The sequence below is a fragment of the Malaya genurostris genome, chromosome 2 (genome assembly GCF_030247185.1).
Source record: "Malaya genurostris strain Urasoe2022 chromosome 2, Malgen_1.1, whole genome shotgun sequence".
Taxonomy (NCBI): Eukaryota; Metazoa; Arthropoda; class Insecta; order Diptera; family Culicidae; genus Malaya; species Malaya genurostris.
In genome coordinates, this window is record NC_080571.1 from 260074463 (window position 1) to 260101858 (window position 27396).

Here is a 27396-nt window from a genome sequence, read left to right on the forward strand (position 1 = left end):
TCTAAAGCAGATATGTTTTATATGGGAACGAACGTGAGTAATTTATTATTTATCGAAGGAAAAGGTTCAACTATTCATTGTATTTTTTTTCTTCCAGCCCCGAAGTCGTTCGCAAGCACTTTTGCGAGGCTCTGATTCTAGATAAGGCACTTCCTGATAAATCCGTGACAACAAGTGAGTAAACAGCTAAAGTAATGTATTTTTAATACTATATTAATAAACTAAAAAGATCATAATTCAATCAAATACAGTTTTTCTTATATATTGTTTTGCTTTTCTTAGACCGAAAATTATCTGTTAATACCAATGCATATTCTATTTGGATAAGGCCTTTCATTTGAATCTAATTTTGTGATAATCGATTCAACCATCGCCGAGATAAGTTAGTACAAATGTTTTCATTTTATGCATATTTGCATATATTACCTCATAATTCCGGAACCGAAAGTCAAATCCAAACAAAATTCAGGAATTTTGTATGGAACTATAAAATCTAATTTGATTCTAAGTTTATGAAAATCAGTTCAGCCATCTCCGAGATAAGTTAGTGCAAAAAAACTTTACATACACACATACACACACATAGAAATTTTGCCACTAAATAACAGCAACGATTTGTTTTGCAATTAATGTGTATTATTGGAAAAAAAATATTTAAAAATGAGAAATCATTAGGAGCACACACAGATTCAAATATTTTTCAGAGTTCAATAACGAATTTTGAATGAAAATCTCTTAAAATGCTTACCGCTGCCCAATTGAATTTTCACATTTATACTTGAACATAATAACTAATACGTTTTTGCCTTTCTCATATAGAAAGGCTATGCAATCACAGTGAAAACCGACTTTTGAACGGAGGGCCGAGTGTCATATACCATTCGACTGAGTTCGTCGAGATCACAAAATGTATGTGTATGTGTGTATGTATGTATGCATGTGTGTATGTGACAAATAATGTCACTCGATTTTCTTAGAGATAGCTGAACCGATTTTCACAAACTCAGATTCAAATAAAAGGTCTTATTGTCCCATTTATCGCTATTGACTTTTATATTCATCCGACTTCCGGTTCCGGAATTACAAGGCAATATGTGCAAATATATGAGAAAATGCGCATTCAATTTTCTAGGAAATTTCTCAACCGATTTTTACAAACTAAGATGCAAATGAAAGGTCGCAAAATTCTTTAAAAAGTCCACGAAATGTTGATCCAGATTCGAATTCCGGTTCCGGTATTAAAGTGCGATTAGTAAAAATTTTAAATTTCATGAGTATTTTTTTACAAGCGATAGCGAAACGAGGTGCACATTTTTATAAAATTTACTGGTAAGTTCATCTAGTGGGCAGACCTTGCTAGCTAGTGGATATATAAATCTACTTTGGGACTACTAGTCCCCGGTTTCCGCTTCCGAACGTACCGGCAATAGTGTAGAAAAGCTCCAAAAACGAAACTCATTCGATTTTCACAAATCAGTGTCTTAAAAGATACTGTGCAATTTCATCCAGATCCGACTTCCGATTCCGAAGTTATAGGGCAATGAGTATCAAAACTTTCAAACTGTCATACAAAATGATGCAAAATCGGTACGTGCTGGTACGGATGAAGAAAACATTAGCGCCTAGCACACAGCGTGCTTTGTACAATTTTGTATATCGGCAGAGTTGCCACATTTTAATCGATATTAACTTCTTCTAGTGATGTTTTTGAAAATATAAATAATATGAGAAAGGCACCACTAGGTGGATTAAAAAGGTTTTTTTTTCAAGTGTTCAGAATTTTTATTGAAATGGAAATCCGGTGCGGCCTACTGAAAGTGATTCACGGTGTATTCATTTGTGTGCGTTTATTCTGAAGCCATCGCAAAATTTTGTTGATCGAACCGTTTTTACCTAGCACTGGAAACTACTTTCCTGGCGAAATCTCCCCCTAGCATTCAAAGTCTAAGTGTACCACATTCCCAACTGATGCGTAAAAGATTGGATTATTATAACGTAGCCGTTGTCTTCTTCGGAACGGAATTTGCTGGCGCAAACAATCGTTGACGGCGTGGGCGATGCAAAAGGACATCAGATAGCTGGCCATATGCTGCCTTGGGCCTTGGAACCACTAACGACGGCCTAGAATGTACCAGAGCAGTCGGAGCGTGAAAAAGTAGATAATTTCCACTATTCCCAGCACATTGAAACCCAGGAAAAAGCCAGCCGTTCCACCGATGGATACTGCAAAGAAAGTACGATACATGCACTGTTATATATTTGAACCAACCAAGCAAGCGGCGAATGGGTTGCCGATGGCAAAGGATGGAACGAAGCAATGTGCTATGGGTTCAAGGTTGGCGCATGTAATGAACAGGGGATGGTAAACGGTCATTAGTTCCTGCCATCGTTTGTTTGTTTGTGGTAACCATTAAACGCATAATGAGGGTGCAGAAATGATAACGACGCACTAGCAAATGGCAAACTTCAACGGTGAAAGTAGTTTCAATGCATAATGGAAAAAAAATCCCTGTAGGAAGGCTGAAGCTGGACTGGAAAAATATATTTTCAAGCACTCGTGACGGATACCTACCTAACAAATCGGTGAAGGAAAACAAAACCTGCCGGCTGAAACGTATGAGCGGATATCGCTTCATGATGACAAGCCCTCCATTACTTCCCAGTAGTTTCCGAGTACCGATAAGGATCTGTAAAGCGGAGTGGGATTACAATATTAGATTATTAATGATATTTTGAGTTGTATAATAATTTTCATGGACTTTGGAATTATTGCATTCAATTATGTAGGTTTTCTTATCAGTCCTGTTCATCAACATTTACCCGATTTTATTTTGATATTATGTGTATGTGTATGTAATTTTCAACCCAACTCTAACTAAAGACTGTCCCAGAAAGTATGGACGCACTTTTATTTCGCTGTAAATAATTCACAAGTGTTAGATATTCAAATTTTATTCGATATACTGATAATATTAGACTACAACAACAGAATATTATTCTCATTTGCTACTTAGCCATTGTAGACTAGCTGACGCACCTTCTTGCGAACGTTCCTCAATAAATTCCGTACAGACTTCTTGGCGACAAGTTTTGACACTTTTTTCCAATCTTTTTCAAACTGTTGAATGATTTCGGCTGCCGAGACATGTTTCCTAAGATGTGCCTTCGTTAATGCCCAAAATTCCTCAATTGGTCGAAGTTGTGGGCAATTTGGTGGATTAATGTCTTTTGGGACGAAAGTGACATTTTTGGTAGTATACCATTCTACCGTTGATTTCGAACGATGTTTAGTGTGTACCGATCCGAGTGTGTTATTTTGTCAATAAAACGGCGTTGATTGGATTGCTATTTCCTTCTGCGTAAGTAACAGAATGAGAGGGTGCGGATTGGTATGTATATTACAGCCCATCTGATTTCCCGAAATTATTTAAAATTCCTTCAAATAGGTCCGACTTGCCGAAGTAATGCTGAAATGTAATTAATACCTTTCTAATGTTGGTCTCTATAGTGTATGTGATGGATTCAGGTGATGCTTTATTTCGACATTGGTTCAAATGATCGGTGCGAAATAAGACACTGGACAATGGCAAGCAGTATTGGTAAGACCTAGAGATGGACCAAACAGTTCATTCAGAAGAATCGTTCAGAACAAGGTAGTCCTAATGAAATAACTAGCGGTTATTTCGACATTGGTAGCCTTAATGTCACTTCTGATTTGACAGAAACCTAGTTTTATCCTTCGCTGAACGAGAATGGTTGTGTATAGACCATCCGATGCGTTATCGCTTCGCCAACTGGGCTTGCGATCAGCTTGAAGAAGACGCCGATTTTTGCCAAAAAATCATCTTCCCGGATGAGGCACATTTTCATCTCAGCGGGTATGTTAATAAGCAAAATTGTCGCACCTTGGGGACGGAAAACCCGCACGTTATCATGGAGAAGCCGATGCATCCTCAGAGAGTGACGGTTTGGTACGGATTTTGGTCTGGCGGCATCATTGGGCCATTGAGGCAGGAGCCGCCGCCACGATTAGCGCCGCCATGATTATCGATTGGCTCTTCCCGTTACTTGAAGGGGAAGACTTGGACACCATTTGGTTCACACAAGACGGCGCTCCGTGTCACACAGCCAACGCTACGATCGATCTTCTGCGCACAGTCTTCAAAGATCGAATTATCATTCGAAATTCGGATGTCGTTTGGCCGCCTTGGAGCTGTGATTTGACGCCGTTAGACTATTATCTTTGGGGGGGCTGTCAAAGATAAGTGTTATGTGGACAAGCCAGAGACAATTCGAGCCTTGAAGGACAACATTCGTTCGGCCATAGCTGGAATAAAGCTGCATACAATCAAAAATGTACTTAAAAACTGGACTGAAATTATATTCCAAAATTAACCGGAAGGATTGTACTTTAATATGAAAAAATAAATTTTGAAATCGGATGAACCGTTTGTGTTTTATAATATGTTTAAAAAAAATTACATGGCGGACCCAGTACATCCAAAATTAAAGTGAGTCTTGAGACCAGGTAAATGAGATGAAAATACTGGTATATTGAGAGAAGAAGCTTTGCATACCATGTTTGGTAGTGCAAACGCTATGTTATTACCCTTCATTTATACTTATAATGGAAAAAATAAAACCGATTGGCGTAATTCTCTGCCAGAAGCGGTTAATGCATTGTTGCCAGACTCTTGCCCGATTTTTGCCAGCATTCCGGCACAACCTTCTGGCAGACGTTGCCAGGCGTCTGGGAGGTAATCTGTCAGGTACGTGCAAGCGGGTTCCTTCTTCTTGTCATTTAAAATTGTGTTATGAAAAAGAATGAAAGCAAATAATTGTATTTTGTTGTACAAACTGACTGATTTGCAAAAATTTGTAACAACTGAATTTGACCCTTTACTTTTGTTAACTCTTATTTTCTTTCGATTTTCCAAGGTTTCGTTTCACAATTGTCCAATATCTTTCTATTGGACGAACTTCTGTGGTGTCGGGAGATTGCAGTCTTTTGGTACAATGTTGATGTTGTATCCTACATAACCCTCCTGATGGTAAGCTGGCAAATCAGGCAAAGAAAAAACAGAATGGTAGTAGAACGGCTCCCTATTTCATCTAAGCTCCTAGATACATCTCATCCCTACATCTCCTACCTTTGAACTTGAATCACATCTTTCAACGTACCTGAACCAAGCTGTGAAATGTTTTAAAATGTTTATTTAAGTTTTGGTCACACTTTCCCATTAAAAAAATGGTTTTAAATCCTTCAGCGATCGTTTTTTTTCCATTGAAAAATAAATTCACTTTTCAATTTGGGAAACATTTTCGTCTCAAGTCCAACAATTCGTCATGTTTCTTAATATTTACTAATTGATTCGTCTCAAAAACATGATCACTATTTTACATAATTACACCACTATTCGATGTTGGATGACTGCATAATTAGTAACGTTCACTTTTCCCTTGTCGAATCAACGATTGAAAACTTCTAAAATTACCCGCTAAACAAACAAAAGATCTAAAAAATTCTTGATTGCACTTTGTTTTCATCTCCAAAACAAATGGTTTTTGGCACTTCTGAAATAGAGCTATGTGTCTTATAGAACAGACATATCTTATTTTAATATTTTGATAGGAGGATTGAAAATATAACAATATTGCGCGAAATGTTTGCTTGAATTTGTCGTTATCATATCACGAACCGCCTATAGACTTTTTGAGAATAGCTCGACGGTTGGTTTGCGTATTCAAGAGTGAACTATGCAAGAAATGTAGCTTGTAATTTGAGAGTACTCACCTCAAATATATTATCATTAGGTTAGTCACCATCCGCGAATGGAAGCTTCAAAATGCGTTTCCATATTAATCAACAACCGGCCAACAAAATTCCAGAAAACAGATCTACATTATGAAACCGGAGCTTAGAGAAGAAAAACACAATAATGAAGCTTAGCATTACAAAACGAAAGACTAACAAGCTGTTCCGGTCCCCTTATCATCCGACATCAACAGCATAATAAATTCGCATCAAGACTAATTGCGGTGTCAAATAGCATAATACGAGAAATACATTTGCAAGAAAGAGACATAGCATAGGTATTTTGTTTTTCGGGAAGCCAACATAGTTTTTTTTTCGATACGGTGCGTTATGGTTGAAATTGTTTTTCCAAGTGTACCAACCTGAACTTTTTCGATGATAACTTTTGAATCGACACAGTTTGGTTCACAGAAACATTGTACCGTCTCTTGACCGGAGTGGAATTCCAGGAAAAGCTCCTTCCGTGGGGGGAAACAATTGATGAGTGTCTTGTAGTTACACACCGGTTTCGCCTGTTTAACTATATGATGAAGGATAATTTGATTAACTAGTGCCATAGAAGGAGTCACACGATACAATGTTTTACAAACAAAGAACCATGCAACTCCTTTTTCTCTAATTTCTGCTTAATATTTACTGTTGTTGGGATAGAAATGTGGTATACATCCGCAGCTATGGTATGCTAGCTGTAAGCGACATTCCTGCCGGCAGATTTCCTTCGTGTAGATACTGTAGTGGGTCAGGTTGGACTCGAAATGGAACCGGCATCCTCGCTGGGTAACGGAAGTGTCACTAGAAAAATAATATTGGAAACAATTGATCACATAAAATTCATATAATTTTAGCATTTTGTGATAACACGGTCCGCTTTTTTCGAACAATCCTCGCACAACCAGAGGTGAATGTCCGTTAAAAACTACTCAGTTTGCGATGGATGAGTTTGTTTTTTTTGTGAGTGCAATGTGTGCAGAATTGCGTCCAAATTGGATGAGCTTTCGAAAAGCACCAAAATAGTTTTTTGTTAATCTGGATGATTGCGATGCTGCCGTCAGAGTACTGCGATTGGGGTAGATTAAAATGCATTTTAGTAATGAACGCTATGCATAGAAAAGCTCGAGAACAATGTAAAATGCATTAGAGTCGATAGTCTTTGAGCGTCACTTCAGCGTTATTTGGTTTCGCTTAACGGGACTCATGAATGAATACTTTTTTGTACCGGTCTGCCTTCGTAATCCGACGAATTTTCAGTTCTGATGGGTTATATGAAAACACTGTAAATTAGCTTATCCCAAACAACGGAAAACTTTGTCTTATTCACTTATTGTAAAACTTCTGCGTTGCCGTAATTCGTCTTTATGAGTCAAAACGTTTATATTGCCCAAGCTTTGAACATACATATATAGAAAATATTTCTGTCACATAAAGTATTAAATTTACAGAAAGCCTTTGATAGTTGAAACTGTGGGATATAGATACGACAATAGTATACGAACAATCAATGCATCTTCTACAAGTCTGAAGGGTTTCATACTTGACAGCTATGTAAGTGCCAGCGCGAACATCAATCAGCATTCGGCACAGTAATTTTTGATTATGAACGAGAACAAACAGCGGAGGAGGTAAGACGTGGCAACAGAAAAGTGCTATTCACACTAGGCAGTGACGTATCCGGAACGGGACCGCAATTTGTAAAATATTCTCATCATACCGTGCACTTTCCGTGTAGCTGCCGTTGCTATTAGTAACATACACAATCGATATCATGTACACTAAGGTCTCTTTCTACAGGGTATTTTTTCGCACGGTTTTTTTATACACGGCTTTTTTTACTCGAATTCCGGAATTAACACGGATTTTATTCACGCGGTTTTCGCAATTAACACGTTTTCTGATAAGAGTTCAAAAAGCACTATCATTTGTTTTTTGAGAAAAATTTAAAAAATGGGAACAGGTTGTCTGTATGAAAACGATTGTGAGAGCTAATTTAATGTTTAATAGTTAACTAAAATCATTCACTCAACAATTCACGAGATCATTGACTGTTGTTCCATAAAATGATTAAACAGTCTTCAGATGTTCAATCCCTGTTGTAAATTACACAACAAAGTCTCTTCTGCTCAGTTGTGGTGTATGATGTCAGCATCGTCATTGATATCATCGAGAATTTCGTAGCGTTGAAGAAATGGTCGGGTTTACTAATCTCTTCAACTCTTCATCATATCGAGCATTACAGTATTTTATACCCATTTGAATGATATAACTCTAATAGTATTATGATTTTCACCGATGAAATGAGTTGCTTCAGCATGACACATAGTAATACCTTTTCTAATTTGATCCATACTCATCTCTATGAACTTTTCCTTTTTAATTCTGTCTCTGCGTGCATAGAACTTCATCCAATACCCATGTCTTCCCACTCAGTTTAATTAAAAAAATGACTATTAAGATCGTTAGTGTTTACTACACATCGCAACTTCGGAATTGAAAAGAACTTATATTCTCAAGTTTTCTTTGCACACGGAACGACCGAAATTAGCTCTGCGCCTAATTCGTATTACTGTTTTTGAATTAGTTGATTTTAACAACAAAATTTCCAAAATAACTATAAAATTAGTTAAAATTGACAATTTACTTTGCTGAAAAAAACTCTTATTAGAGAATGTGTTTAGTTGGCGAATATTCTGGACACAAACCAGCAATATTTCAATCCAGTACGAAATTCTCATTGACAACAAATTTTGTTATTAAAATCAGAAAATTTGTTTCTATTTATCTATCACCATCATTACTGAAGGACAGGACAAAGAGAACAAAAATGAAATTGGTTTTATTAACAAGTTTATTAGCTAAAAACTCATGAGAAGTGTCAAAGAAAAACAATCCATTAAAAAGCTAAAAGGGACAGTCTTGTTGAAACTCCTTGCAAATTGTTTAGATGTTTTTCGCATGCGTTACGATATATCCATATATAAATTTCTAAACCGATATGTAAAAATGACGTAAACTGTTAGTGGAAAGTGCATTTATTCAGAATTTGTGCGCATTTTAAGCGATTGTGCGTAATAATGTTTTTACGGGGAACAGTGAAGTGAGTTTCGAATATTGCAGTCTAATTGTATATGTCAAATGATGTTGTTTGTATCTTCCAACCTTCTCAACTACGTTGTACGGTGTACTACTTGTATTCGGTTTTTGTTCCCGAGTGCTCGAAGTTTTCAGTGAGATAGGTAGTCAATTTCGCGAAGTCGAATGAACAAAACAGCAATTGAGAAGAAAAATTTTCAAAAAGAAGTTTATGTTTCGCTTATGTCTTTTTCTCCAATACAACATCGTATTCATTACGTAGTCATTACGGTGTTACGGTTTTTCGGTGACAGAGCGCCATATAGCTGCAAATGGCAGAAACCAATTCAACCATTTATGTTGGTTGAAAACAACGTTTTATTTCTCTAATTCAACTAACAAATTAGTTGAATGGATATGAAGCGTGCCTTAGCTAAGAAATGACAGCACGTTTAATTGGTGAATTCAACTAAAAAAACGTGATTAATCCACCTAGCAGTGAGATGATACCTTTTTTATCAATCCGCATGTGTTTTTTGCATGAATATTCCTCGGTGTTTAAGTTTTCATTACATTATTTTAATGACCGTCGTTTTAAGCGACAATTTGAGATTGTAATCACTCATTACTCTGTAATGTCAAAACTGCAAATACAATCGAATTTAAATCTAGAAGTGTGATAATCGATTAAACATGCCATGATATGTAAGTTTCACTTTAGAGTTTACGGTAATTTAAGGTACTTCCAGAGCCGGTATTCAGGAACCAGCATAACCCAAACCGATTCGTATGGCCATATGACGAATAAATTACAGTTTTGAGTACAACTTTGAAGCTTAATTGGATAAAATTCATTAATTTTTGTATGTATGTATAAAACTAATTAATTTTGTATATAAGTTTAATTCAATTTGAATTTTTGTTTCTGAATTTTGATTAGGCTTTTTTGAGAAAACGATTGAGCTTTGAGAAACGATTTTATACTGGAACCGGAATTCTAAAATCGGTATGGCCGAAGTCAGATAAATTCACCTGAATAGCTGTATAGTTTACATTTGTTTCAAAATATTTAAAAATCAGTGAAGACATCTTTGAGAAATCATAGCACGAATTAAATTTTTAGGTGCCTTCTGAATCGACAACTGAATACCACTAAAATTGAAAAAAGTTAATTTTTTAGATCGACTATCCAAATCTGCTAACCCAATAAACCGGATTAATTTATGTGGAATAGACATTTTTATACTAATCACCCTGTATCCCCGAAACCGGAAGTTGGATCTGACTGAAGAGCAAGATGTTTTGAAGAATCTTGAAACTTTTCATTTTCATCTTAGATGATTCTTAGATTTCATTTGAACCTTAGATCGGTTCAGCCATCTACGAGAAGAATGAGTTACACAATTTTGATATCGTTTCACATATCATCCTGTAGTTCCGGAACCAGAGGTCGGTACCAAACATAATTCAGGAACTTTGTTTGGGAGCATACGAATTTTCGTATGAATCTGAATTTGTAGAAAAGAAATTTTCAGAGAAAATTGAGTGAAATTATTTGTCACACACGAATTTGCTGATCTCGACGAACTGATTCGAATGGTATATGGATGTTATGTTCTTCCAGCATTCATTGTTGTAAGTAGTTTAAAACAATATAATTAAAAAAAAATCTGCCATCATCTGGTTTATATATGTCATATTCGAACGATTATGTTGCCAAAAACGAGCCGTGCTAAAATCGGCCCGAGGCAAATTGTCATGAAAAAGGATGCTGTACACAGTCTTTTTGGTACTTAGAAACAATTGTATGTAACAGAATAAAAACTCGTGTTTTCCGTTGCTCCCAAGCATTGCTTTGTCATACAGCGCTCAAAACTCCTACTGCTGGAATAGGGGGAAAAGTCGTTTACACAAAAATTTCGATATTTCCGTTAAAAATGTACGGATTTTAACAATCTATGGCTTGTTGAATAGGTATTATCGTGCGGAATCTAAGTCTGAAAACATATTCTGTTTTCAAGGTCAATTGTGACAGATACTGTCAAAAAACTGAAAATTTTGACATAAAACTTCGAATAACTCAAAAAGTAAACATCCGATCTCAAAACCATTCAATAGCGTTTTGGGTGACGGGGAGACCTTTCATTTGCGACTAGTTTGATCAAAATCGGTTTAGCCATCTCTGAGATCTCGACCTCTTAGTTGACAACACACATACAGACACACACACATACACACACACACACACACACACACACACACAGACATTTGCTCAGTTCGTCGAGCTGAATCGATTGGTATATGTCATTCGGCCCTCCGGGCCTCGGAAAAATTTTCGAAAGTTTGAGCGAATTCTATACCAATTTTTTATATATATAAAAAAAAGTAAAAATAGCCATTTCAACAAATATTTTATTATTATTAAGGGAATTAGAATTAAAAAATCTAAATTAGCAAAAGTAAGATTTTTTTAGCTGTCTCAAAAAATAACTAACTAAAATCAGAAAATCAACTATTTTTTTCGCCAAAATGCTAATTTCGGTCTTTCCGTGCAGAGAAAGTGTTTATGGGTGGTATTATTAGCACTTCTTTAGTCGAACGTTCTAAAGTGTACGTATTATCCTTCTTTTGAAAACCAAATTCATTACACAGAAGTGTTTCATGAGTGTTTTAATTTAATTTGTCATCCAATGTATTTTATCAAGTATGACTAGACCTTCTCGTAACCTCAGGCTGGTTTTAAGATTTCCGTTTTTATTGTGAAAAAATTTTTCTAAGTGGTTTTTTTGCACGGTTTCCGCAATTAACACGGTTTTATGTTACACGGATTTCTTAACACGGTACATAATATTGCAATCCCCCGGACCCGAATTTTCTCTCGATGGCCCTGACCTGGTTTCCGATTGTTTACTGATAGAAACAATTAATGTCTGATCTACGAAGCATCCGTGCCTTGAGTGGCTGTGGTTATGTGGAAACGTATGCTTGATGCAGCAAAGGACACCCCATGACTATAGTGTTAGGTATGGTAGGGTAACGGCTCCCTATATCATCTGAGCTCCTATTTCCATCTCATCCTTTCACCTCATTACTTTGAACATGAATAATATCTTACAACGTACCTAAACCAAACTGTACAATGATTTTAAAATGATTTCTCATTGGAAGAAATGGTTTTAAAATTTTCGGTAATCGTTTTTTTTTTCATTTAAAACAAACTCACTTTTCAATTTAGGACAAATTTTCGTCTCAAGATTTACAGTTCGTCATGTTTCTGAATATCTAATAATCGATTCGTCTCAAAACATGATCACTATATCGCACAATTACACTACTATTGAATGCTGGATGACTTCATAATTAGTAATGTTCACTTGCCACTTGTTTAGTTAACGATTAAAAACTTCAAAAATTACCCGACAAGCAATAAAAGTCTTCAAGAATATGAGATGAAAGTTTTTCACTTAGTTCACTTGATTGCGCTTTGTTTTCATCTCATTCGCTTTCGCAAAGTTGCCAAGTTTTCTAATAATGTTACAAAAAAAATTGTTCTCCTTCTTCAAATTATCATCAACAAGTATTTTTTGGTATCTGTGACATCAGTTTGAATGTGTTGATATTTATATTTCAATAAAATTGTTTCGGCTTCGAATATTACCAGAAAGAGCGTGTTAAATACTAATGAAATAACCATTGTTGCAAATCGAGTAGCACTGGTTTCGTTCCACTATACGTCACCATAACACTGTTAAGCGTGTGTGTTTCATCGGCTGTGCACAGAGATGCCAGATATTTTCATAGAAAATGTGTATCGGCTCTATTTTCACTAATGAAATGAATCAGTTCAAATTGGTTTAAAATTTTAATATAAATGTGTTCATCATCAAATATTTGCACAAAAGATTTCCATTTTAACATGTGATTGGTCCGTTGATTAATAAAATTTTAAAGAAGTACTGCAATCAAATACTAAGAGATACTCAGAGAGAAAAGTCTAACTTTTTACTTCTCACTTTTTATGAACGTTTACAAATTTGTAATCTGATTTAAATCAGTATGCGAACGCAAAAATCTATACAATACAGATAAATCTGTATAAATGGCATCCCTGGTTCTGCATTCTATTTTTCGAAGGGCTAATGCCTAAATAGTAACAATTCTTTTTTTTTTGTTTTTTTAAGTTCTCCAAATTAACTGCATAGAAAAATTTTAAACTTAAAACGAAAGGTAACGAAAACGATCCAAAAAATTTTAAACGTCGAAATGATTCCACACTGTTTCTAAAAATATCGTGTGTTGTCTCATAGTTGGCATTTGGTCTTTTTTAAGGAAACTTCTGACATTTTGAATCTGAGAGTAAAACAGTGCAATATTTTGGTTTTGATTGCTTTCGCCATTGCTAATTTATGGGATGAATGAAGGACCAACGATAGGATGAATATAAAACATTTGAGATGAAATTAGGAGCACAGTAGTTAACATATCAGAAGTGTTTTTAGCTGATTTTTTAAAATTATTTTAATTTATTTGTGAATGTGGATCAATTTCCAATGTGGAGCAAGGCGAACTAAGCAGAAATATGAAAAAATCGTAGTGATTTTAGTGGCTAAATTAAGTTTTTTAGGTAACGTCCTTACAAATGAGATGAAATAGGGAGCCTTTACCCTGTAAATATTTTTCTTACCATAAAGATAATTATAACACAACTGGCTGACCCGTCGAACTTCGTCTCGCACACAAATTATTTGTTCGAATTTATATTTCCGGACATCCGATTTGTCAAATGACTAAATGGTTAACGTTTCTCTCCATTATTTTCCTGATTACTTAACATGCAATTAACGGAATTCGACATACATTAGCTTTAGCCCAAAACCACAAAAAATAATGTGAAAATGTGAAATACTTCTGTTAGGGTAAAATTGAGCAAACGTACAGATTCTCATCTCATCCTTTGAATCAATGCACCGAACACAGATCCCGCTCTAATGGCTTTTGCATAATGGATATAAGGTGCCACGTTTTCTGTTCTAGTTTCTCTTCTAAAGTTGTTCATTCGGTAGGATATATTACAATTTGTATTTAGCTCAAGTAACTAAAAGATCGAAAAAAAGATTTGGCTTAAGCAGCATACAAAGCATTCTGAACAGTCCGTTTTTAATTAATCACTCATACTTGAATGTTCACTCGATGCAATAGAACAAACTTTGAAGCAGTTTCTTGTACTGCTTTCAAGTTTTCTCAGAACTTGCTCTGTACGTTCAAGTTACCACCGCGTACTTTAGAACTCTAAAGGGAAATTTTTCAGGTGCTGTGGAACTTTTGGTTGCTTAGAGTCACGACGTTTAAATTTTAATTTGGTATTGATCATAACTATTTGAACATTCTTCACAGAATATGAAATATAAAATGGCAGTCTCAATCCAATTATCTTCGAGTATAGGCGACTTTTTCAATGGACAACTTTATTTTCCATACAAAACAACTATATGGATTTTTCACATTTTTCCGGTGAATTTCCCTAATATTTTTGATGTACCAACCAAACGAGGGTAGAAACTGATCAAATAAAAAAATAATCATTTAAATCCGTTCATTTGTTGTTAAGTGATGCGATTATAAATTTGCACTTGCATTTTCATTTAAATACACGCAAAGACCGAAATCAGCATTTTTGCGAAAAAATTAGTTGATTTACTGAATTTAGTTAGTTATTTTTTAGGACAACTAAAAAAATCTTAATATTGCTAATTTGGATTTGTTAACTCTCATGCCCTTAAAAATGCTAAATTATTGATTGTAATGGCTATTTTTTTAGTTAAATTTGCCAATTAAACGTGCTGTCATTTCTTAGCTAAGACACACTCCATTATCATTCAACTAATTTTTCAGTTGAATTAGCAAAATAAAATGTTATTTTCAACCAATTTAAATTGTTAAATTCAACAGAAGGTATTTTCAAATTCAATAATATTTTTGTTTATTTCAATTGATAATAACAAGTGATTTTAGCAACAATATTAGTTGATTTTGTTATTAGTTCTAGTGATTACACCTAATTAAAAATGTTGAAAGTAACTAAACTCGTTATTGATTTCAACCAAAAATATTCTGGATATCAGAATAATATATAATAATATCTGAACAATATTTGAAAAATATTTGTTGATTTAGACAGCGCTAAGGGTACTAATGGTTTTGATGAATGGGTAGTAATAACTATAGCTATTGATTTGAAACCAACAAAATGATAAGATGATATAAACAAACTATGCAATGCTTTCATTATTTTGAGTAAAATGGAAAGAAACTTACATTTTCTTTTTTTTTCGATGTAAACTTTGGCAAAAATTAGGACCAACTGCAATATTGATGATTGGTATTCACATTTTTCAATTGATCATTCACATTTTTCAATTGATCATTAGGAACTTTGAACACCATTAGTAATCAGGATTCGATACATAGAATGTAAAAAAAATGTTCACAATCGCTTCAATTGTCCACAAGTTCTGCAAAAAAAAAAAACGTTTTTCATTGAGTTTACCACAATATCATACCATGCCATTATAAACCGGTCATTCAGAAATTCAATAAAGTATATACCATAGCACATATACAAATATCCAAACAATTTCAGAGCAATTTCAACAGAACAATCCTGTTGTTGTTTTTTTTTCTAATTGCTTCTACTGTAACACTTCTTATGAGTTTTTAGCTAATAAACTTGTTAATTAAACCAAATCCATTTCTATTTTATTTATGCTGTCTTTTAACTGCGATGGTGACAATTAAACAGCGTATTTTTTTTTTGATTTCAACTACAAAATTAGTTACGAACGAGAATTTCGTATTCAATTGAAATTGTGCTGGTTTGTGTCTAGGATTTTTGCCAACTAAACAGATTCACTGAAAACAAAATTTTTTTCAGCAAAATAAATTCTGAATTTCAACTAATCTATTGGTTGATTTATCAATTTTGTTGTTAAAATTAACTAATCCAGAAACAGAAATGCGAATTAGGCGCAGAGCTAATTTCGGGCGTTCCGTGTAACTGTATAAAATGTTCAAAACGACGAATGTAACAATGAGAGATTCTCTTTGTCTACTTTCTCTTTCGATTATTGCGAAATATTCCTGCTTTTTTCGGTAATTTCTTCAGTACAAATTAAAAGATGATAACTTTAGTTATTATTATCGCACGCAAAGACCGAAATCAGTTTTTGGCGAAAAAATTAGTTGATTTTCTGATTTTAGTTAGTTATTTTTTAGGACAACTAAAAAATTCTTATATTTGCTAATTCAAATTTGTTATTTTTGAACCCCTTAATAATGCTAAAAAGTTGGTTGAATTTGCTAATTTTTCAGTTGATTTTGCAACATTTACATGCTGTCATTTCTTAGCAAAGACACGCTCCACCTTCATTCAACTAATATTTTTAGCAAAATCAGCAAAACTATGGTTGATTTTAACAAATAATTATTGTTGATTTCAGTAATAAATGTTGTTGAATTATGCGATATTGTTGTTAATTTCAATGAAAAATGACAGTTAATAATAACAATAAACCTTCTTGAGTTAAGTAAAATATATACTGATTCCAACTAATACGAACTGTTAATTTCAGCTACAGCCAAAACGAGTCCAATTAATTAATTTATTTTAATTGGAATTGTCAGTTGATTTGATCAATAAACTTTCTTGAGTTTAATAAATTTATTTCTGTTTATAATGTGAATAATTGATTTTGCACTATAAACTAATAGCTGCTTTCCTAAGTTTGTAAAAGGCCTCTTAACAAAAGAAACAATACATATGGGTACGGTCCTGATTATAACTCATTTTATCTAATTTGTTGAATTCTTATGCACTGTAAAAATGATTTGCTTCTCCAAAGCAACATTTTGTTTGTTCATTGTAAACTCTCACTTACAATCACGAAGCGTAATTACAAACGATCTGCTTTGGTTAGGCACGGAATGTAATGAATGGCCAATGAAAATGTCTTACCATTTCGGATAGTAGCTCTTTGATTCATGTGTCCTACTCTATTGTTGTAGATGCTGCTTGTAACATCACGGTAAATTTTCCAAATGACCGTACAGGGAAGTGTCAGTTTCGATTTGTTTACTTTCTTTTCTGATTATTGAGCGTCTTAACGAGTATATTTTCGTTTATTTACATGTACTAAGCGGAAACCAAAGCATTCAGATGTCGTCTCATACATAAAGTTCAGAGATAGAAGTCGGAATGGCAAAGCAAGCATAGAATATGCAATAAACATTTACTTTCTGCACTGGTCACAGGAATGATTGTTAGTTAATCTTTTAATAATTCACTGATAGCTGAAAGCACTCCACAAATAAACTTAAACCAAGCAACTTTACAGCAGTTTTACATATCGGTCAGTTAGAAATTTCAAAATCTATATATAAAATATATCAAAACAATTTCAACTAGACTATCCTGTTTTGTTTTTCAACGAATTGTGTTGCTTTGACACTTCTCATGAGTTTTTGACTAACAAACTTGTTAATAAAACCAATTCCATTCTTGTTTTCTTTGTGCTGTCTTTCTGCAGTGATGATGACAGCCAAACAGCGTCAAACTATTTGATTTTAACAACAAAATTAGTTGACAACGAGAATTTCGTGTGGGATTGAAATGTTGCTGGTTTGTGTCGAGGATTTTCGCCATCTAAATATATTCGCTAAAAACAAGAACTTTTTTCAGCCAATTAAATTCTGAATATTAACCAATTTATTAGTTATTTTGGCAGTTTTGATGTTAAAATCAACTAATTCAAAAACCGTAATACGAATTCGGCGCAAAGCTAATTTCGGTCGTTCCGTGCGGTAAATAATTAGAGAGAAGGATTGCTAAGAGTGCCGTAATAATCGAAAGAGAAAGTAAACAAAGAGAATCTCCCATTATTACATTCGTCGTTTTGAACATTTCATACAGAATAAATAGATAGATAGAAGATAGTATAATGTATAATGATAATGTATATCAAGACTGTTCGATGGAACATATACAGTTCCGCCTTGTGGTAGTCGTCCTAACCAGGGGTGCGAAAATTTGACATTTTTTTATACTGTTGCCAAGCATAAGACAGTCACTGCCAACGATATGCGCAGCTGCTACGTTCAACAGTAGCCAACTCGCAATGACACGAGAGCTTGGCGCAATCATGAGAGCCACGACACACGACAGCAATATTGAGAGCAGTTAATTTTGTCGCACTCTCTCACAGCAGTCAAAGCCTTTGTGGTAGTGTAGGTACATACTGGATAAGTAGCTGCTTTGTTCATTTTTGGTCACGGGTTTCGAGAATGTCACGAGCTCAAAATGTCATGATATTTTCATAACGGGACTGTTATATCCGCTGTGATTGATCTGTGGCGATAAATTTAATGCGAACGGCGGTGTTTTTATTATCGGTTCCATTTCAGTTTTGAAAAAATTCAATCACAAAGCTTGTTCATGCAGATGTTTCAAAAATATTACAATTATTTACACAAATTTCATACACGAAGTATCAGGAGCGCAGCTTTTGCCTTTCTAATATGACGCAAAGGCAAGAAATCTTACAGCAGAGAGAATAAGTTTTGCGCTCCTATTACTTCTACAATTCTTGTTCATGCTAAACGGGCTTCAATTGTTTGATCGAAAAAGTGCATCCAAATTCTGGAAGTCAAAGCATTCACTTTGCTTTTCTCACTGAACCGCTTCCTTCCAACGGGAGTGCAGAGAAACAAAACACGTAAGGATACACAAAAAAAAACCGTCTGCATTGGAAAGCAAGACTTTCTTGTGCATGTCCCCCTACACCTCATGAGAATCGACATAAAACGAATTTCAAAGTTAAGTCTTGTTGGCGACTGCCTCTCGAAAGTTGTTGAATTTGGAAGGAGCTACTGTTTATTGTGGCTAGCATTCTCAGATTGAAAAGATTAGAACAGCTTTCGATTATGAGAGCAAACGGCGACATTCACGAGAAAAAATGTCATGAGACCTATGACATTTTTCATCTCCTGCAGTCGTGGCGAAGTACAATCGGCGACTGCTGTCATTTGCGCAGTTTGAATGTCTGCTGTTTCGTGTCATTCTCCAGTATCGTTTGCAACCCTGGTCCTAACAAAATTTAAACATAGTGTAATTGAATGGTTTCTTGCATTGAGAATTGAAGAATTTTTTTTTATCAGAAATGTAAAACGAACACTCCACTTCACTTATGCTGCCTATACCTATCTAGATTCAGAAAAAAATGTCTACTATTCGTACCAGAGACGTCGCGATCATTAGTGTCGTTTGATGCCGAATCCCATTAACGTTGCAAAAAAAAATCTGCATTTTTCGAATGAGAGACATCTCCTGTCGCAAATAGCAAAAAAACTACATTTTCACCTAACAAGATGTAGTAGGTACAATCAAAGTGAAGAAGTTCATCATCAGCAGCAATTCCGGAGGTTGGTTGGTATGTCCGTAATGGCGAACGCAAGACACTGGTACACAGCGGTATGAATCGGAATGTCACTCCAATTAGCACCATTAGAAGAGGGCAGAACATTTATCGCATGTATACATAGCAGTGTCAGGACAAAATGGCAAAGGAATGTGTTTACTTACTCACGGAAGTCATCCGTCGTAACGATTTCGATGGAGTACGCTTCGAACTCATACGCTTCCATGCTGTACGGCAAGAGGCGGGCTATGTTCATCGTTTCGTAGGGGCTATGATAAAACACCTATAGCCGGTTGTGGGTCCATTGGTATTACGTGGGCGAGAGGATGAAATAAAAAAAGAGGGATAAAACGTCATATCGTAAATATCGGTGCACATTTTTATTTGAAATTTGAATTAATACTGGACATGGAATCGATGGTTGATCAACTTCTGTAAAAGGGTCTCTGACAGCTCATTTACAGTCACAAACGCAAAATCTCCTTTTCAATGTTGAAGCACTAGGTATAGAAAACTCTATAAAGTATTGATTGAGAAAAAATTTGCAGGGCGAAAAACAAGAATGAACCTTTCATTTTAACGAGTACCCTTTCAATGTTCAAAGCTAAGTTTTTAGTTTCGATTCAGGTTTATTAAGGCAAAAACGGGTTGAGGTTAGGTACTTAGTGAAAAAAATAAACCCTCATCCTAGAAGCGGTTTTGCATTTGTGGTTGAAAATGAACCCCTAATATTACGGACTTGGAGACATGGTGCAGGCGTAGTGCATGGAACGTAAATCTTCCAACTGAATTAAGCACGTCATCTTACATCATGCTACGTCTATTTTGTCATGCATAATTTTGGTTTACAGCAACAAAAAACGTCAAACGTGATTCGTGGTTCTAAGAACGGGTGTTGCCATTTTCGTGCTGCTGTGCATACATAATCAGATGAGCAAAATTGTAATCGTAATATCAAGCATTCATTTATTTACCGAAATCGCATCTTCGAAGCCAATAAAACTGTAGGTGACGTCACCGTCGAAGAGGTTCCCAAAACGGACATCGTGTGTTTTTTGATGTCGACTAAAATAGTCTATATCCGGTGAGTATCCCCTCAGCAATTGACTATATTAATTTTCCGCATTTAGGTAAGCGTGTGTGTGTGATACGATTAGCGTTTTGAATTTTGTCGATATGTGATATATTGATAACATAGTGGTTATTCGACCAGGTGGAATTTCATAATTGTTACATGAGCAGTCACGTTGAGTATGATTGCGACAGTTACGATGGTGTTCATAATGATGACGATGACAGTAACATTTGATTGTCAAGTTGTCAAGTGATTATTTCGGTAGTGCCCAACGAAAACGTGAACAGCGATAATTGAACGATTTGTGGTTAGTTCAATCGATGAAAAATAAGTTAAAAGTTACTTCGATTTTACTTGGCACATTGGTTTAATATATGAAAAGTGGGATTGTCAATTAACATAATGAAGGATTTAACATAATTTTGTCGATCAAAAATGAAAGGAAGCAAGGAATCTAAGGTACTAGAAGTGTAAATCTACCGTGCCACTCTCACCCAGTTGAATCGTCTGGAATATGATGTAGAATTCAGTATGGTTCCCAAATGGATTTCAAATCACCTGCAACAACCTATTTCGAATTCTAAACGATTGTCAAAACCAAATCTTAACAATTGAACAATCCAATCAGCGTGGTTACCACGAGATAGCGTTATGGTGATTGTTTTGACATATCCCATGTATTTAGAAAAAAAATTGTCGAATTTTTCAATTTACTTGAGTTTGAAAGAATGCAGATGCAGAAACCTTACAAATATGGGTAAGAAAAACAATTATTCACGTGTTGTCATCAAACATATGATTTCAAATTGTCCCATACTCTTGACAATCTCGGATGAAATTTGAAATTTTCACTTCACATACAGATTTGATTTATATAATAAAACATGAGTAAATAGACTAGTCATAAAACTTTTGATCATAATTTATCAATTAATCTCAAATCCAACCCAAAAAACAAAGAATATCCCCGATATGAAAACAGTACCCAACCTCACTTCTTCGAATTTGGTATTTCATGTTACGATTTCTCCATAAACATCAAGCAAACATACCACGGAAAGTTACTGAATCATTAATGATCGATATTTTCACCAAATTTTCACACGTTTTTATATGTTAGTATTCGATTCATAAGAAAAATAAAATAAAAACCCTGCATTTTGTTCGAATCTTCAAGCAAAATCTGAAAATTATCACCATTGCTTAGTTCAAAGCTCGCCACTCGGGCCGCGCAGCGATCGCAAAAGAGTTGGTTGGATTCTTCAATTGGCAAATTGTCGCAAAGTTGATTTACCGGTAGTGACACCTGCCAATGAAAAATGGAACCAAGAAAAGGAGGATTCTTTCAAAAATTTTCATATCGACAGTGGTGATTTGCAACCTTTTTATCGTTTATTCAATAGTACAAATAAATATTAGCAATAAAAGTACACTCGGAGTAGAAGAAAATCGATTTCAAAGTGATTACTACTACTTTTTTAGTGTAAACTACGATTAAACATGGAAAATCTTCAGAAATGTGTGAAATTGGGTAAGGTTATGTTTTTTCGGATCAACATTTTTTTAAACAGAGATCAGTGTAACGTTGATTTCTCGAGTACTAGAATGTATAGCGATCGAGTACTATTTATATCGCATACTTTATTCGATATTCCCAGACATTTGAAAACTGGTATCAAACCAAGATTAATACTCTATTCTGAATAAACGGTAGATTTCGCACAATGAACTAAGATCAACATTACCGCCTCAGAGTAAAAACTTTTTCTTCAACTTCTACTATGATTTTTTAAATGAATTTGCCCGTTTTCATAAGAAATCGTTGAAAAGGTGGAGTAATTAGAAATTTTCCTACCGATTTGACAGCTCTTGCTGAAAGTATCATCTCTAAACAAGCAGCGCCTCTACATTTCAGTTTTGAGACAATATGCTTTTTGAAGATACACTTTTACCAGACGCTACCTAATTTTGGGTAGAAAACTACCCAAAAACAACTAAAGTGCATCACCGCATATTTAGGTAGGGAAACGTATTATAAAGCGCTCCTGCCGGCCAAAGCGCCCCCTTCCCTTTTTTCAAGACCTTTCTAAACAAAAGTTTTATCACTAACACTATCTTTTCGTAAGATCGTAAGTTTGACAGTTGTCGTTTGCTGGAAAATATGAAAAAACTGAAAATATCATTAGGCAGCTTTGCTTCGACTAAACAAGCATTTTAACCGTGTAAAATGTCTAATGGTCGGTTTCTACTTTGTAATTAACTTTTAGTAGTTCTAATGTCTCTATTTTTAGTATAAAAATCCAGAGAAACAAAGCCATTTATTTGATATACGAATTTTCCTATAACAGTCACTCTAGGGACATTATTCCTCACCTTCCATTCAACAGTATGCTTCGAGTTAAAATATTTTTTTCAAAATTTTTAACGGTTACTAAACCAAAATATACTGTTAAAATTTTATTTATGTTATTAATCCCCCTAAAAGTGGGATAAAAATATCATTTTAACTTAGAGCCAACATAGGGGCTGAGTAATTTCGACAAAGTTATACAGAAAGTCATTTCAAACAAACTTGAAGAAAGTACTTTTTCCGTAACTTGAGTGTAATTCATTATATAATGTATTTTTTGAAAAGGGTATCCTAAAACCAGCTTTCGTAAGAAAAGATATGTATATATATATATATATATATATATATATATATATATATATATATATATATATATATATATATATATATATATATATATATATATATATATATTCAATTTATATGATTTGAAAGGATAAAAAATGTTGGTTTCCAATAGTAATTAATTGGTTATGCAATTGATTTCTGATGCAAAGAATATCTTCTTTGTCTGCTTTTCTTCTATATCGACATGGCATATTGCATCATTGTTGTGGGGCATACCACTGATTTGTTGTGATTTTTTGAATATTTTGGAAGATTACCCAAAATGTTGTCATGGCAATATTCGCTTCCTATTTTTTTTTAGTAGATCATGTTTTAGTTACTCCTCATTATGAACTCAAGAAGCGTAATCGGTTATTTGGGTAGCTTATAGGAAAGCAATGAACGATTTCTCATAAAAAAGTATATATTTACAAAAAAGGATTTCAAATCATTTCACAATCTGACAGGTGCATACAGAAAATTGTAACTTAAAAGCATTGCTTATGTAATTGGTTGGAATTCACTCTGTGGTCAGTGGTTTTCGATATAAATTAGTATTGAAATAGTTTGGCCTCGAATGTTTCACTGTACTACCGGCCTATGTGTATCCGAAATACGACTATAAGATCAGCATTGTAAAATATTACGCTTTTCGAAAAAGCAAGGTTTGCTATTACATTCCTTTTGTGGAATTTGATCTTTCTGTTTCAACAGACTTCGCAGATGATTCATAGTTTACAGAATCATTGCAACGATCCTACTGACACTAAGACTCCTTCCAGGTCGGGCTCGAACATACGACAACTGGCTCATAGGACTAGCATCCTATGCATTAAACCGCCAAGCCGTGCTTGACTCTATTTTAACACCACTGAAGTATTTCTCGATTCCAGTGGTAGTCAGCCAAATCTAGCCTAAACTTTACCGGGGTTTTGTGTGCTTTTTTGAAGAGTAGAAAGCAAGCTGCAAATTCCTTGCCAAATACAAAACTTTTTATCAAGCTTAAATTCGATATCGGGACTAGATGTTTATGTTATGAGTCATGGACCTAAAGATGTACTACACGAGAAACAGATAAGTGTTCACCAATCCAATTGGTCTTTTCCCTTTGTATGTATGCAAATATTACCTTGTAGTTAGATTTGGTGCAATGAAACTGTTGGTTGTGTAGCAAATACCGTACTCGGTTAACGTTTGCAGTGTTCGAATGAACTCCAGATTATTTTGATTGCGCACTCGCAATTCCTGATGATCTCGCTGAGTTAGATCTTCCGTTAGATTGGTTATCCATGTCATGTAATCCTTCGGGTAGATACGTAACATTGACAGGATACGCTGTTGGGAAAAGTAAGTTAAAGTGTAAATACCAACACTTTAACTAACCATTGTTGATACTTACATCAATGTTCTGCGAGCCTTTAATATTCTGGAAATTTAGGTAGGTAGAGTTTGCTAGTGACTCAACGAAATCGAACAACTCATCTTGTTCTAACGGGTCCAGCAGGTTGTTCCTACTGCGTGAGAGTGAAACATTTTAGAGAATATTCTTGGGATACTGTTAAAATTTAATTGAGACTTTTTGGAATGGAAAATAACGTCCTAGATGTGCTTATTAAGCTTAAAAGTCGCAGATTAGAATGTCAGAAGCTGGTTCTAAAGGGTAATTTTTTTACTGGTATCTTTTTGGCAACACTGTTTTTAACAGAACACTTATTCAGTGTGGTCTAGAATTTATTCATTAATTGTCGTTTGATCTATAATTTAATCATGAATGGGTGCAGGCAAAGTTTTAGGACTTTTTCATCGAAAAAATGTGTTCAGCGACAAACCTGGTTGAATGGATACGTCAACGAGCAAAATTGCCACATCTGGAGTAAAGCTCCCAATGCATTCCAATAAAGTCACTGTTTGGTATGGATTATGGGGCGGTGGCGTTATTCGTGAAATACCGGTCGACATGTTGGAGAGAGTGTTGCCAAAATTGGACCTTGCGCATGGGCCATCTAAAGCGGGGCCGCGGCCAAGATTTGCGTGAAATCATTTTCAAACATTAAATTATATTGATTGTTTCATTGATTTCAATAAAGATTTAATAAATTTCCTCAAATTTTACGTGTTTTTTCAAATCAAATCCTATACCTCTTAAAAAATCACCCTTTATTTCAATTCGAATATATTGTGACTATTGTTGTCCTTATTGTTTCCAACACTATTTTTTCCTAGAAAATATTTCTAAAGAGCTTATTTGAAAAAAATGCACGTACATTATATTATTACATATTCTTAGCGGTTCGAAATGAACTGCTATGTTGTACTAGTATATACATTTGAATTGCAGTACACACTCCAAAAAAATTTGAATGTTACAGGTGACTTAATCCGTCATACGATGTAATTCATAAAAACCTAATTTGTCAAATTACGGAAAATTTTATTTGTAATGACTTAATGTTAGATGAGCTTGAATTTTACTAGTTTCGACTGTAGCTTGCGTTCTGCTAGCAGGTGCGACTGTATAAATTTAAATGCACCTTTTACCAGCGAAGCAGATGTATGCTTCTGTGGCTCAGCCGATTGACAGACGTACTTGCGACCCAATGATTCTTGGTTCAAGTCGCGTCGGTTGCTATCACTATTATATTTTCTTTATTTCAATGAATTTCATGTCATGGAGTTATAGACACAATATTAAATGTTCTTCCACGTAAATTTGCGTGAGCTGCGACGCTCCATTTATGTGCATCTAATAAGATGTAAAATCACAGGATTTTTTAAAAGTGTGCACTGAAGAGTCGAAGATAAAAGGATAAACTAGAAAAAACACTACTACTAGTGTATTTAACACGAAAAAGGAAAGAAATCCGTTACATTTCTTAAATGATAAAATCGCACTTGACGAAAGAAAGTAGTATAGAAAAATATGATTGTAGCTAACTGATTTAAAATAAATGAATTCTAACTTACTGAAACTATTACAATAAGAATTTCGAGAATCAAAATATACCACACCAATTTTGAGATGCATAATATTCATATCATTCATATAATTCATATTTGAAATCCGATACTTCTCACCTGGCTGTTCAGTATCCAGGTTCCTGTGCTATTTTCAATCTTATTCGAATTCCGAAAATTATCGGCTCAAGATTTTTAATCTCACGATAAAATCTGCCAGCAAACTAGCGTCCAATAGTTTTCCAAAAGCTCATTACATACTCACAGACAAAAATCACGGAACGCAGCTCTACTGATTCTATTCATCGGACAGATTGTTAGACTGGGCATCGAAATATTCCAATAGTAGTGATCTTTCTCTATCGTAACAACCGTACTTTTGGTTTGGAATCGTTCCAACGACTCAAGACTCAACGTGATGCAGAAGTACAATGAAACGATGATTAGGCATATCCACATGAATCTGAAATTTTATTTGCGGATTATCATTAACTATTGAAGATATCGATTTCGTTGGAAACCAACTTTTCCCCTAGGTGAAGTAAGGATTTTCCCAGGTAGGTTATGCCGTGCAGCGCTCCTTGTGAGAAAAACACTCCGAAAAACGTGTTCACTGGAAGCAGAAGCTTTCCATATCTGATTGAGTTTTTATCCCATTTACTGGCAGTTTCACTTGAAGTGTTTATTTTGCTCATTTTGCAGAATGCCGTTGAATTGCAAAATCAGCACAATTATATCTGAAAGGAGCTCTCTTTCTCCGAAATTCTGACTATTTGCTGAGCGAAATGTGTTAACAATGAAATTTATTTCACTCACTTGCTAAAAGGTTTACATTTCGTCGATGAATTTCAAATTTGGGCACTATTTGCTTTTAACGCACTCATTTCACTCGATTCACCTGGTTCGTTCGGTGTTGTATTCGGAAAAACGGCACGCAAATAAATGAATTTGCACGGAAGATTGGCATGTGCGGGCTCGCAAGAAATGGGTAATTGTGCAGCGTACGCATACATCTCTGGTATAAATTAACAATGCATTCGTGGTGTTTAAATTGTAATTTATTCATGAGCGCGTGTGATATTTTATTTGCCAGACATTCGTCGAACACTGATTGCGCCACTTTGCATTTGTCGGTGAGTGTTATGTTGGAGCTTTCCGGCGGGTGAAAATACTCAGGAAAATTGACTAACATTGTTTGTTTCTGCTTTTTTTGTCACACTGCTTGAAGGTTGAACTGACTTGAAGCATTGTATTACTTCAGTATTTCGAGTTATAAGCTTCAAAGTGTTAAGCACTAACTAAAATTCTAACATCCCGTAATCCCAAAACATACAAGAAT

At 34.8% G+C, this 27396-nt stretch overlaps 1 protein-coding gene across 1 annotated transcript; it reads right to left on the reverse strand.

Moving 5' to 3' along the window:
* Positions 1-1864: 1864 nt before the first annotated feature.
* LOC131429203 (uncharacterized) lies at positions 1865-26752 on the reverse strand. Its single transcript, XM_058593254.1, has 8 exons — positions 26583-26752; positions 26323-26520; positions 24502-24616; positions 24232-24437; positions 6453-6607; positions 6178-6335; positions 2573-2687; positions 1865-2223 (listed from the first exon to the last, which is right to left on the reverse strand). The coding sequence occupies exons 1-8, from the start codon at positions 26750-26752 to the stop codon at positions 2111-2113; spliced, it is 1230 nt and encodes a 409-aa protein (XP_058449237.1). The 3' UTR covers positions 1865-2110.
* Positions 26753-27396: the final 644 nt, after the last annotated feature.